This window comes from Falco peregrinus, chromosome Z, assembly GCF_023634155.1.
Source record: "Falco peregrinus isolate bFalPer1 chromosome Z, bFalPer1.pri, whole genome shotgun sequence".
In the NCBI taxonomy this organism is placed as follows: domain Eukaryota; kingdom Metazoa; phylum Chordata; class Aves; order Falconiformes; family Falconidae; genus Falco; species Falco peregrinus.
The window spans coordinates 82,696,852-82,709,940 of NC_073739.1; the positions used below are offsets into that span (position 1 = coordinate 82,696,852).

Below are 13,089 nucleotides of genomic sequence, written 5' to 3' on the forward strand. Positions count from 1 at the left end.
CACATGGCTGTGGGAGAGGCTGTGTCCTCAGGACACTCCACTCAAACCCAGGCTCACTGGAGAGCAGCAGTTAGCGTCATCTCCAGCCTCCTGAAACAGGAGGTGCTTGGCTAACTCCAAGAATACGCAGTCAGAAATGAAGAGGTTCTGGGAATGAACCCCAAGAGGAGGAAAGCAGCAGTCCCAGCCACAACCTACTGCACACACAAGAGCTATGAGAAAAGCTTTTAGGATAGGATAGGATGGAATAGGATAGGATGGGATATGATGGGATATTTCAGTTGGAAGGGACCTACAATGACCATCTAGCCCACCTGCCAACCCACATGGAGCTGGGAGGCGGCTGGGTTGAGCAAGGCTCGGAGGGGTGCAGGGAATGAACTCAGAGCTCTGGGAAAGCGCTGCTGGAAGGTCAGATCAATTCTCTCCATCAGTATCCACCAGTGAGGGCCAAAGCAATTCCTGTACCTGCTTTCCCATTCTTTCCCTTGCTGCTGACTGGGTTTAGGCCTTCATCTTTTCCTCATCTCTGCCTGTTGTTCCCCTGCACCTTTTCCCTGCCTTCTCCCTGGCTGTTTTTGTACGCCACAGACCCTGGTGCATCCTCCTGGCTTTCTGCTGCAGGTTTAGAGGGAAGGAGCCACAGCACCGAGGAAGGGGAACAAAGAGAGACCAGGAAACCTGCGTGTCCCAGGGCATCACCTCTTCCCTTCACACCACATGTGGTGAGATGGCAGCAGAATAAAACAAAATATTCTGTGATGGGCATGTAACTGGTAAAAATAAAGGCAATTAATAAATAAAAGAGGAATAAATGGATACTTTTTCACAACGGAGGATTCAAAACTGTTGATGGAATCGCTAAGGTAACCGAGAAGCAGACTGGCAGCGGAGCAGGCGATGCCCTCTGGGAAGCGCCTCATGCCCACGGTGCCCGGCGCCCCCCGAGCAGCCCAGGCCCGGGGCTCCCCCGGACAGAGCCCAGCACCACGGACCCACGGCGGCACCGCGCATGGAGCGCAGCCCCCGCCGCCCCCTGCCCACGCGTGAAACCAGCCCCCGTGGGGCCACCCCGCGTGGGACCACCCCCCCGGGTGACAGCGCCGCGCGCCCACCCGCGGGCACCCCGGCCCCCTCGGCGCTCCCCACGTGGCGCGCTCCCGCCGGCCGCCCCCACGCGGGCCCGCCGCGCCCCGCCCCCCTATTCAGCCTCTCGTGACGTCAGGGAGGGCGTGACCAATGAGAGCGGCGCTACCGGCCGGCCCCGCCAGGCCCGGCCCCATCGGGCCACGAGCACCGCCCCGCGCGCGTCCTTAAAGGGCCCCGCCGCCCGCCGGCGCCGCCGTCGCCTGTCCCAGCCATGCGGAGGCTCATCCTTCTCCTCTGCGCCGGCGTCACCTGCTGCATCGCGGCGGGGGCCGCGCCGCCGGGAGGAGGTAGGTGGGCGGGCGCGGGACGGGCTCCCACGGGGCGGGGGGTGTCCCTGGGCTGGGTGAGGCTGGGGGCCGGTGGGGGGTCCCGGGCGCTTCGCTGACCCTTCCTCCCCCGTCTGTGCAGATGGCACCGCGGCGGAGCTGCTGGCGGAGGGGCGGGAGCGGGTGCCGCTGGCCAAGCCGCAGGTGAAGTTCCGCCTGCGCTCCACGCGTGACTCCGAGGAGGACGGCTGCCCGCTCGCCATCGGCCAGCGACAGCGCCTGGAGGGCTGCGGCTTCAACGTGACAGCGAAAACCTTCCTCATCATTCACGGCTGGACGGTGAGTGGGTCCTGCGCGGCTCTGGGTGACGCTCGGGCCGGCTGCTCCGAGGCAGCAGACTGCCCTGCGCCTCTAGAATACGTGGGACCCGCGACAAATTCTCACCTTTTGAGCGCTGCGACCTCCCAGGAGGTGCACCTGAGCTCTGCGGAGCAAAAAACACCCCTCCTGGAACCCAGCTTGCTCCCGACTCGCTGTATCACAAAAGGCAACCTGAGGTTTGCCCTATAACCCAACTGACCCACTGCCGGGAAGGTGGCACCGGGCTCGACGCGCACCTACAGGCGTCGTGGCGTTGCAGCTGCCTCCCCTCGGGCTGCCCGGTGCCCCGGCTCCAAAGCAGAGGGCAGGCTGCCACGCTCTGGCTTTCTGCTGCATTCGATGTGGCCGAGCGTGTGGCACGAGGGGGCTTATCAGCTCTGCCAGGGCTTAGGCGAACGGCCGTGCCAGGGCTGGAAAAGAATTTTTTGCAATCCATCAGAGTTTCTGAAACTGGAGAAAAAGAGCGATAAGGTGGCATGTAACGAATGCCTCTCCTGCCTGCCTTAAAAGGCAAGGTGGCTAATTACATCCCGAGTCTCTCAAAACCTGTTTTTCTTACACCCGTTAATGTGGTGATGAGAAGTAGTGGGGCTTGCAGAGGAGCAGCATACAGCTGGAGTGGAATATGTAAATGATATACAAATAACTTAACTGTGAATGTGTAATCTTGGTCCTGTGAGCTGGAAACTAACACCCGAGTCTCTCTTTCTAGATGAGTGGCATGTTCGAAACGTGGTTGGGCAGCCTGGTGTCCGCTCTTCAGGAGCGGGAGAAGGACGCCAATGTGGTCGTGGTGGATTGGCTTTCGCTTGCGCACCAGCTCTACACCGATGCTGTGAACAACACGCGGATTGTTGGAAGAAGCATAGCGAGGCTGCTTGACTGGTTACAGGTAACGCGAGTTAACAACGGTCTCTGTCGTAACACTCCGGGAGGGACTGTTGCACAAGGGAACCAAGTATTCCCCAGCTCCCAGGCTGGCGCGCGGGAAAGGCCCTGGTGTAATCCCAGCCCGCAGGCTTGCTGGGGCAATGGCTCATAGCTAAGGTGCTGTGCTCAGCCCTTGTGCGAGCGCTTCCGCGCTGTCCTGGGAGATGCCGCTTTGCAGCGCATTGGGCTCGGTGATTCTGAAATGCACTTCAAATTTAGGAGTCCTGTCTGAGCCACCTGAACTCCAGAGTTGCGCATGCAAAGCCAGCATTTGGCAAGAGGGTAGAAAAGCAGGTCCACGGTGCCATGCTTGGTGCATGAGTCCATGGCCAGTGCTGAGGTCTGCTGGCAGCTCCCTGAAGGAAGGCTGCTCCCGATCCTGCTTAAATGAAGAATATTGTAACTGGGGTTGGAAGCTGGGTACTGTGATCGGGGGCAAACCACAAGCACCATCCAAACTGTTCAGCTGGTATACTTGTCTTGGTGAAATAAAGAACAAAGCATGCTGGTCTGCCTCCTCCCTCCACACTCATCTTAGAATCTGGTCCTACAGATAGGAGTGGTGCCAGATGCCCTGAAAAAAAGGGGGGCAAGTTACCATATCTTTTTTTTCCCCTCCTTGCAGGAGAACCCACTCTTCCAGCTTGAGAACGTCCACCTGATTGGGTACAGCCTGGGTGCCCATGTTGCTGGCTTTGCTGGTAACCATGTCCATGGGACAATAGGCAGAATTACAGGCAAGTGGCTTTTTAAACAATCTTTTACCTTTCCTTAGCAGCACTGAGTTTCCCTGAAAAGGCTCCACTTCCTGTGCTGCTGTGCTGCTGTTTTGGGCTTGCTCACTCAGAAATTACAAATTTCCTGCTTGTGGCAGCAGTGGGGAGCATAGGTCTCTTCACATGAGAGAGCATCTTAATTTTGAACCCCAAATGTAGGGTTTCCATGAAAAACCTCTCAGAGGACAACCCAGTCTTGAGTATAAAGTTAAATGTCGGTTCAAAACAAGTCCAGCTCAAGGTCTTACTATCCAAATCCTAAGTCTGTGGGTGATACTGTTTTTGTAATTATAACTAGTAAACTAATGGAAGCAAGAGCTATCGAGTGCTGTCAGCATGGGATGTTTGGTCAAAAAAAAACAACCCCAAAACCGTCCCACCCCCTCATTCTGAAAAACATTTTGAAGAGAATGCTTCTGACTCCAGAGGAAAGACGATTTCAACATGTGAGAACTTAAGGCATGGTACAAGGGGTTGCATTCAGCATTTAAACACTGCACTGGCAGTGAGAATTCCTCAGAGGCTAGCAATAAATATCTTAATTTAGTTAAGCAGGAAAATCACCTAACAGTCAAGTTGGGGAACGGCTCAGCTTCAGGTTGGGCATCAGGCTCAGAGGTTATCAGAACGTCCCCAAGCCACTATGGGATCTCGGATGCAGGGATTACCTGGCTGTTGCTTAAACTTGTATTATCCCTTCCATATGTCCAGTCTGAAAACAGACTAAATGTCACCAAGGCAGCTTTGGCTACCAGGGGTCTCTGTGGGGTACTAGACCTCTTCTGGTGTTCAGTCATCTGCTGCCTTTTGAAATATCTCTTCACTGCGACTTAGCAAAGACTCATTACTTCCAACAGGCCATCTGAAGTCATCACTGCAGAGCAGACTGGTGCTATCACTGGGCTGTATTGCACCAAATGTGCTATGGACCATCTCCCTTTCTTCCCTCAGTGAGCCCACGGGTGAAGACATCCTGGGAGACAGCATCAGCAATGAGGCAGGGACTGTCTTGTGTAGCACCTGGTTGGAAGGGCTGCCAGCAGCAGGTTCCTGGCTATATTCCATATGAAATAACTAAACTTCTTACCTGGCATCTTACGTACTGTCTCTTAACACCAGGCTTGGATCCAGCTGGTCCTATGTTCGAAGGAGTGGACCCCAGTAAGCGCCTCTCCCCTGATGATGCTAACTTCGTGGATGTCCTTCACACCTACACGAGGGAAACACTAGGTGTTAGCATTGGGATCCAGATGCCTGTAGGCCATGTTGACATCTACCCCAATGGGGGAGACTTCCAGCCTGGCTGCGGTTTAAGTGATGTCTTGGGAGCAATTGCCTATGGGAGTAAGTTCTCATTACTTATTTTGCCTCTGGTCAGCGTAGACTCCTCACAAATAGACTTGGGTTGATGCCGGGGGCTAATCTGATTTACAAGAGCAAAGAAAACCTTTTTTTCTTTCTCTTTTTTCCTTTTAAACTGCCTGTACTACTGGAGGTAGCTGCTAGAAGCTAGACCTGCTTTTAATTCTGAAGTAGCATGTTCTCACTCTTAACACCTGATGATAAACTATGGTCATCTTATGCTGGGTCTAGAATCCTGTTTAAAGCTCTCTTCATGGTAGAGAATAAGTGAACAGCCCTCTTCAGTTGTCTTCCACTAACCACTCAAATTGCTGCTGTTTGAAAAATGTTCAAGTTTTGCCATGGTCAGTTCATGTCAGCCTACAAAAAGGCACAGCTTACTAAGTCTTACCAACTGCCAGGGTGACAAATGCTTAAACAAAATGTATCCCTTGCAACTCTGCTTCTCTAGCAATTGGTGAAGTTGTTAAATGTGAACATGAGCGGTCTGTGCACCTCTTTGTGGACTCTCTTGTGAACCAAGACAAACAGAGCTTCGCGTTTCAATGTACTGATTCCAGTCGCTTCAAGAAGGGCATCTGCCTGAGCTGCCGGAAGAACCGCTGCAACGGCATCGGCTACAACGCCAGGAAGACACGGAACAAAAAAAACAGCAAGATGTACCTAAAAACAAGAGCTGACATGCCATTCAAAGGTATGCTTTCTTTCTCATTTAGAAAGAGCATAGTCTCACCTCTAGAAGCACACTCCCAAAGTCAATGTCAGGAAAGATGTAGAGGTGGAAGAGTAGCACACCTCAAAGCAGCGCAGCACCAGGTGTTAGTCTTTCGCTGTTAGCTGGCTGCATTGCTGTCCTGTGGCATTACTGAGCTCCTTCCTCCATGTGGGATCAACAGGGCTTGGGCTGTAAGGACGCTCTGCCTTTTGAGCAGTACTGCAGTTCACATGTCATATGTGCAGACCTCAACCCGAGAGCAGTAGGTGTGGGGAGCCCTCCTACTACACTCCCTCCTTCACCCCTCCACTACAGAGTGGACCTGTTGTAGTTGTGTAAATGTCAACTGTGTAATCAGTAAGAGCAGGAAAAAAGTGGTTGATGATGACTGAATAAAGAAGGAGCTAGCCTTTGCCAGCCAACACTGTTTCACAGAGAGCAATGCTGAGCAATGTTGTCTCCCAACAAAGCTGGTTCCATCTGTGCTCTCCCTCTTTCTCTCCAGTCTACCATTATCAGATGAAAATGCACGTCTTCAGCTACACGAGCTTGGGAGAGGCTGATCCTACTTTCTCAGTCACCCTTCATGGCACCAATGGAGACTCTGAACCTCTCTCTTTAGAAATGTAAGTTGGCTGGCCCGTTGTGTGTACCTAAGGAGGCCACTGGGACTAGACAAGGTGTCATCATTCTTTTTCCTCTGGTTACATTAGCATTGCGCCCGAGCCTAGCAGCCTTACTTCATCACCATTCAAAAATCCTTTCATCCGGTAATTTAATATAATTTATTGCTGAGAAAGAAATTTGATGTGCCCAGTGTTCTACATATTAGTCTTCAGGGCTCATTGTTGAAGTACTTTGTTTTGCTTTTCCCCTCTACCACTGGGATAGTCTGAAAGCACCCATATCTCTGGAGGTATTGTTGACCTCCTTTAGCTTCTGCCAGAAGAAAACACAAGGCATGTCATTCCTCCCTAAGCTATAGAAGGATGGCTGAGCCAAATACATGATGTGTTGTGTTGAACCAGCTATCTAAGCTCACTTTCTTTAGTGTAATCAGGAATTAACTGGTGACAGTTGGATGTGGAACACTTGATAAGCTTCTGAGGGCTCTGTTTAACTTCTCACATGGCATGAACGAGCATCTGGCATGCTTCCATAGCGAAGAAACGCTGAGTCTCTGCTTGTCTTTCAGGCTTGATCAAATTGGCCTAAACGCTACTAACACCTTCCTGGTCTATACTGAAGAGGACATGGGTGAACTGCTAAAAATAAAGCTCACCTGGGAGGGAACATCTCAGTCGTGGTACGATCTATGGAAAGAGCTGAAGAGCTACTGGTATCGGCCTGCCAAGTCTTCCCAGGAACTGCATATCAGGCGTATACGTGTGAAATCTGGGGAAACGCAACAGAGGTAATAATTGCATTAGACTGCATGTGAGCTGGCTCAAAACCTAAATCAAAAGGAGAGATGCTCAGAATCTAGCAGATGAAGCTGGGGTTTTGAACTTAGTTGGTATCCTGAGCCGTCTTTCGTTTTTAGTGTTACCAGCTAACACTCCCCCATGGCATAGCAGAGCGGGTTACGTGCCAGCGTGAGGTTGCAAACTAGGCTTTAAGCAAAACCAGGCACCGCAGGTCAGATCTGGGTGTTCTTTTGCTTTATTTACTGTGAAGCTGTCTTGTCTGCCCCTGGGGATTAAATTAGCACACTATGAGATGGTTTAGGTGACACGTGAAGGGTTAAAGTACTGACAGCACCAAAAATACTGAGGCATAGATGGGCATGGCTATTATTTACAGCCATAATGTGCTGATCTGGCATAACCAGCTAGACCTAAAACTGCAACCGGTAATGGGGTGACTCCAATTCCTTAAACGCTGTGGTGCTCCCCTGAGATCTCTAACTGGAAAGCCACATGAGCAGCCAACAAGAGGTAAAGGTGCAAAGCATGTAGCACTGCACTCCCAAATCTTGTATGAGTCTTGTTCTGCACGTAACCCAGATATGTCCAAGAACAACAGCTGATGTTGACAATTTCCCACATTTCTCAGAGCTTTAAATACTATCATCTGTAAGGTATTGTGCATCCTGGTTTCTACAATCTATGAAACACAGGGATAATAAAAGCAAAGGTCCCCAAATAAAACATTAAAGCAGGAAAGAAAACAGCCATTCAACAGGCTAATGGCATATCAAGATGCTCCACAGGAGGGATGTCAAATCAAAGAACTTGTCCTAGAATTAGCTGCAATCCATCTCACATGTTATTTGTTGATCACGGAGACAGCAGGCACCTCCTCTTGACTTCTCATTCCTCCCCCTAGGTTTGCTTTCTGTGTGGAGGATTCCCAGCTAACCAGTATAACTCCGGGCAAAGAGCTCTGGTTCGTGAAGTGCACAGAGGAATGGCGAAAAAGGTAGGGAAAAGTCAGCAAAAAGAAAGCCTGTCTGATGCACATGGCTGTGCTGGGATGAGTGGAGCTTTTCTTTTATTTCTTTAGACTCCTGGAACCTCTTTTCTTTCAAAAAAAGAATAATTCTACTCTAGATTCCCAGCTATTAGACTTAATTTTCATGTATGCCCCTGAACTATCACTATTCAGGTGATGTTATCCCCACTTCTGATCTTGGTTTGTCATCTTGTACCTTTACATTCTTACCACCAAATTGGTGTAACACAGTCCTTGGGCCTAAAGAGCCTGTCTGCTTGCTGTCGTGGTAGGTGCTAAAAATGAGGTGCTACCAATACCCGAGATCTGTGTGCAATAGTGGCGAGCTAATTAGAGGCATCTCTTAACTGCCCTGTAAAAGAGCAGAAAGCTCAAGTGCAGGGAGTTGCCTCAAAGATCGTTTCAGCCTGGTAGGAGACCTTGAGGTGCCAAGAAATCTCTTGATTAAAATTTGAGCTCAAACTGCATGAGCAAGGCACCACTGAGGACTCGCCGTGGTGTTACGGGACTGACTCCTGACACTTCATCTCCGGCTGTGCTAATCTCTTCTGGGTCAGAAGAGCGCAAACTCAGCTGTTGCCAGAGCATCTCAGCCCTGCTTAACCTCTGGAGGGACTTTCCAGATGCTGAGGATCAGTCCTCAGAGATGACTTCCAGTAAGTCAGGTCCCAGCGGTGGCAGTTTGATTGCTTCAGACTGCCTCTCATCGTCTTTTGAATGAACCCCTGTTCATTTGACTAAATGACAGTCTCCTTCAGATGAAGCCAGCCTTTTGGCCTTTCTTAAATTTCAATTTGTAAACTTAGAGCTTTGTCACTTCTATTCGGGAGAGGAAATGCTTGTTTGGACTAGCAAAGCCCTGTGGAAGTTGTGCTTTGCACAACCCTCTCGGGCTGCAGAGCTGAGCTCAGAAACGTGAGCTGGTACCGTTCCAGGCTTGGCAGAAACCAGCAAGCTGGGCTACAAACGGTAGCAAACGATTCTGTGAATGAAACCCCTGTGCAAAAACTTGTTGCTCTGCCACAAGGCTTGAAAGATCAAGTCAACATTCCTGCAGGTACAATAAAAAGGCTGTTTTGATATGCTACTCAGTAACCCCCATAAAACAGAATTGCTGGCAGATGTGCTTTTCCTGCTTACTTGTGGTAGTACAGCTTTTGCATGAGGCAGAGGAGCAGAGCTGAGCTCCAGCGCACTCTGGTTTCAAGGAACAGTCCTTCCTCCCAGAGATCACAAGCAATTACTTGCTGCTCTGCTCTCCGTTCCTGCCAAGTCCCTGGAAGGTTACAGTTCCCTGCTTGGAGATTGACTCTGCAAACATCTGTCCACCCTGAGTGGATCTGAACAGGCAGAGTCTAGTGTCAAAACCTGTAGTTTCTGTTTGCAGCCTGCTTGCGTGCATAATGCCTGCTTCAGGCTCTCATCTGGTAGCTACTGGGCAAAGTGCTGTTTTGACAAAATAAAATACCGACCTGTACTGTCTAAACCTGTTCTTAGTGTCCCAGAGAGTTTCCTAGGAATTCTTTATTACTCCTTAACTTCTGCATTTAAGTAGATTGGTTCCCCCCCACCCCCCTCTGCTTTTCCCAGATCCGTCTCAAATTTGCTCTGAAGACTTCTCTAAAGACTCACAACTGAGCAACCTAGATGCACAAAGACCACACAGGTGGCAAGATGCTGTGGCAAAAATCTGGCTTGGTAGCACTTAAAGCAGCTGGCTCTTCAGGACAAAGCATCTTGGATCAGGTGCAAGAAACTGAGGAGCAACTGATGGACCATGGTCCTAGTCCTAGAGTAACTAAAACTACATTCTCCCTTCCCCAAGGAGCCTGGTTTGTGCATTTAACCTTACCATGACCTGTTGCACGCTGTGTTTCTTGCCCTGCTCCCATTAACCAGGACTATGGACGAGATCCTCACAGATCTAGATCTCAGCAATGATCTTCTGGTTTGCCTGCCAGTGGAGTTGAGAAGATAACCATGCTAACTGCCCATCAGGCTGTGGGTGACAGAGCTGCAAGAACAAATTAGCATCTACTGTAGGAGTTACCATGGGTGCGACAGCACTATGGGCTGTGGGAAGATGAGACCAGCACAGGTCAGGCATGTTGGGGTTGTTCCGGGGAGGGGTGGGAATAAGCACAATGCCACTTAACTTCAAGTTGTCCTTTGCTTGCCTTAAAAATAATCTGTTCTGTGTCTGGCTAATACTGAAGTCTCACTGTGTTACCTTACAAGAAGGTATACTCCGTCCTCCCTGGGCCTGGGGCAGAGCACGGTGGAGGTGGCAGGTGGTGGAGATGGCAGCTTGCTCCCCGGCCAGTGCCTGCAGCGAGGCTGTCCCGTCCCACACGTTGGTCTCATCATAAGAGGCAAAAGGCTGCTGCCCTTCCACCAGCTGCAGGGGAGGAGGAAGGCAGTGAACCATGCTGCCTCAGGAGAGCTCTGCACCAACCCTTTTAACTACTGAGTGCGTTCACCTCTGTTCAGCTGCTGCTGTAGTACCAGTGCGTAATTAAGGCCTTATTTACGTGCAAAGAATTTCACTGAGCCACACAGATGACACCCTGCCCTCACTGCCTCATCATCCCAGGCTGATTCCTGGTGCCAGGCAAATTGGCTTTGCCCAGTTTGACAGACTCTACAGCTGTCCCGTTTGCTATAGCAGAGTGGACCTTGTCAGAGGTGAACTAGAATTTATTTATTTTTTTTTTTGGAAGGAGACTTGGTGTAACAACTCCTAAACTTTTGTCATGCAGAAAGGCAATCTCAAAAAAACCAGTGTTGACAGGTGGTGCACTGAGTTCTGAAGACTTAGCAAGTCCTTTTGAGGCCTGCAATGCTCTCAGCTTTTGTAAAGCTTCAAGCCAACCAAAGCAAGCACATTTGGAGACTTCGCACCCACCCACCCCCCACCCCCCACCCTCGGTTTTATGCAAAGGGTTTAATAACTGAAGCCTTTAGTACATATCTGTGACTTGTCACCGTGCCATACTTAAGAGTGGTTTCAAAGCCCTGTGTGTATATTGTGGGTTTTGTATGACTTAAAATATAATTTATTTCTTGTATTGTACATATGTAAAGTTTTAAACATTTTGGGTTTGAGTAACAGTTTTTATAAGATTTTAAGACAAAATAAAGGGCTTCGTAAAAATCAGTGAAGTCTTGTTACTGATCTACCACAAGCTTTGACGTGCCTCACCAGGACAACAGTCTATGGCCACCTTGTCCCTCTTCTGCAGGTCACTGAGACCAGCCGAAGGAGGACGCAAAGGCAAAGCAGCGGCCAGGTGGGTGCTGGCAATTAGGTGCCTTTATCCAGCACCCTCCTTCCAGGTCCTCTCCAGGCTGCGCTGCCATGGTGGGCTTGTTCCCTCCACCCACACCCCCAGTACCTTCAGGAATGGAGCAAAGTCACTCTGTATCCACTCCTGTGTTGCCCATCATACAACATCACAGGTTTTCTTCTACTTTGGCGGAGCAGGGAGGACATGATTTCAACAGTGCCTGATAGATTATTATTATTTTTTTTGGACCAAGTGTATGTACAAAATAAAAATCCCTGTTTGGGTAGCAGTAGAGGGGCTTTCTGTCTGCCCCCTCCCCACAATGGCTGTAAGACACATCCAGCAGGGGAGACTAACAAAAACATTAACCTTCTCTTCCCACCCTGGGTGGTGTTATGGTTTTTTTTTTTCCAGCCACAGCAATGTCACTACTGCTTTTGGCTGGGAGAAAGCAACATTTTGTGTTACTTGCTGTCTATGCCTACTACAGTGAACTCTGGAAAGACCACTGCTACTGCACCAGGACAAGTTAGGGCAAACTCCCTCTTCTCCATGGATTTCAAGCATTAATGCTTTTTTTCTCCATCATTTTTTTTTCCCCTGAAATGCTTCACCTTTGCCTGACTTCCATGGCTACCCCATTGGCAAACCCTTTTAAGCAAACTTACCCAAGTCTGACCATGAACCGAGTTTTTCCAGCACCATCAAATTTAAGGAAACCTCTCATCATGCCCTGCCTGTGCCTGACACAAAGCAGTGGCACAAATCCAACAGCAACAGAATGACTTTGCAAACAAAGTAAATACCTCCAAGCTGTGGCAGATTTACATGAAATTGCTTAGGCTTTTCCTATGAAAAGCCCAGCGATGCTTTTGTAGGTTTGTACCACTTTTGTAGGTTTGGCTGGGCGATGGGGAGGCTGTTTGATGCTTGTAGGGTTCCCAATTATTCTGCACCCCAGAGCTGGAGGTGGTGGGTTTTTTTTCCCTGATGTGTTCCCATGGGGCTACCTTCCACACCGTGCAAAAAGGAAGGACGCTAATACCAGATGTGATTCCAGGCATCTGGGACTCATTTTTGTGCATGCTGCCCCTTGGATACAGCTGCAGCGCCAGGGCTGGTGCCTCTTGCAGGGTGATTTCCTTGCAAGGACAAGCAGGGGTAGGGCCCTTTCACATCCAGCTGCTCTCTACAAGGAAAAGGGTGAAGAATATAAACTCACAAGAGAGGAGGAACAGGATGCAGCTCTTTCGCATCCATGGGCATCCCCCTCCAGGCATCTGCCCCATCACACAGCAGATGCAGGTTCCCAAATGCATCACTCCTGCTGCTCATTAACATGCATCCCTTGCATGCACAGCTCCCCTTGTCTAATGCACAACCAAACCCACAGAACCAAAAACACACGCACACATAAAATTAAAAAAGAAATGCTCCCCTCTTTAAGTCTGTAATGAGTTTCAGATCAGCCCAGCAGGCACATCCCAAATGTGTGCCAGGCAGGGCTGAGGCTGCAGGCTGGACCTGCTGTGGGGCTGACCACTGCCAGCCCGGCATCCCTCCCACTCCCCCAGGTTTATTTGGGAATCGCTTTTTCACAGCCACTCCATTCAGCCCCGCGAGTCAGGTCCCACCAAATGTCTGGCCGCGTCTCCAGAGGAACAACACATCCCACACGGGGAATGCTCTATAGCCCCCCTTGCCCCCCACCAGCCGGGGCTGCCCCAGCTCTGGCATCTGAGTGCAGGCACCTGCTCCCGTGAGTGGCA

The 13,089-nt window shown here is 50.2% G+C and overlaps 1 protein-coding gene across 1 annotated transcript; it reads left to right on the forward strand.

Moving 5' to 3' along the window:
* Window positions 1-1,320: 1,320 nt before the first annotated feature.
* Window positions 1,321-11,190, forward strand: LIPG (lipase G, endothelial type). Its single transcript, XM_055790820.1, has 10 exons — window positions 1,321-1,436; window positions 1,558-1,754; window positions 2,509-2,688; window positions 3,352-3,463; window positions 4,622-4,846; window positions 5,316-5,558; window positions 6,085-6,205; window positions 6,775-6,993; window positions 7,908-8,000; window positions 9,624-11,190. The coding sequence occupies exons 1-10, from the start codon at window positions 1,361-1,363 to the stop codon at window positions 9,643-9,645; spliced, it is 1,488 nt and encodes a 495-aa protein (XP_055646795.1). The 5' UTR covers window positions 1,321-1,360; the 3' UTR covers window positions 9,646-11,190.
* Window positions 11,191-13,089: the final 1,899 nt, after the last annotated feature.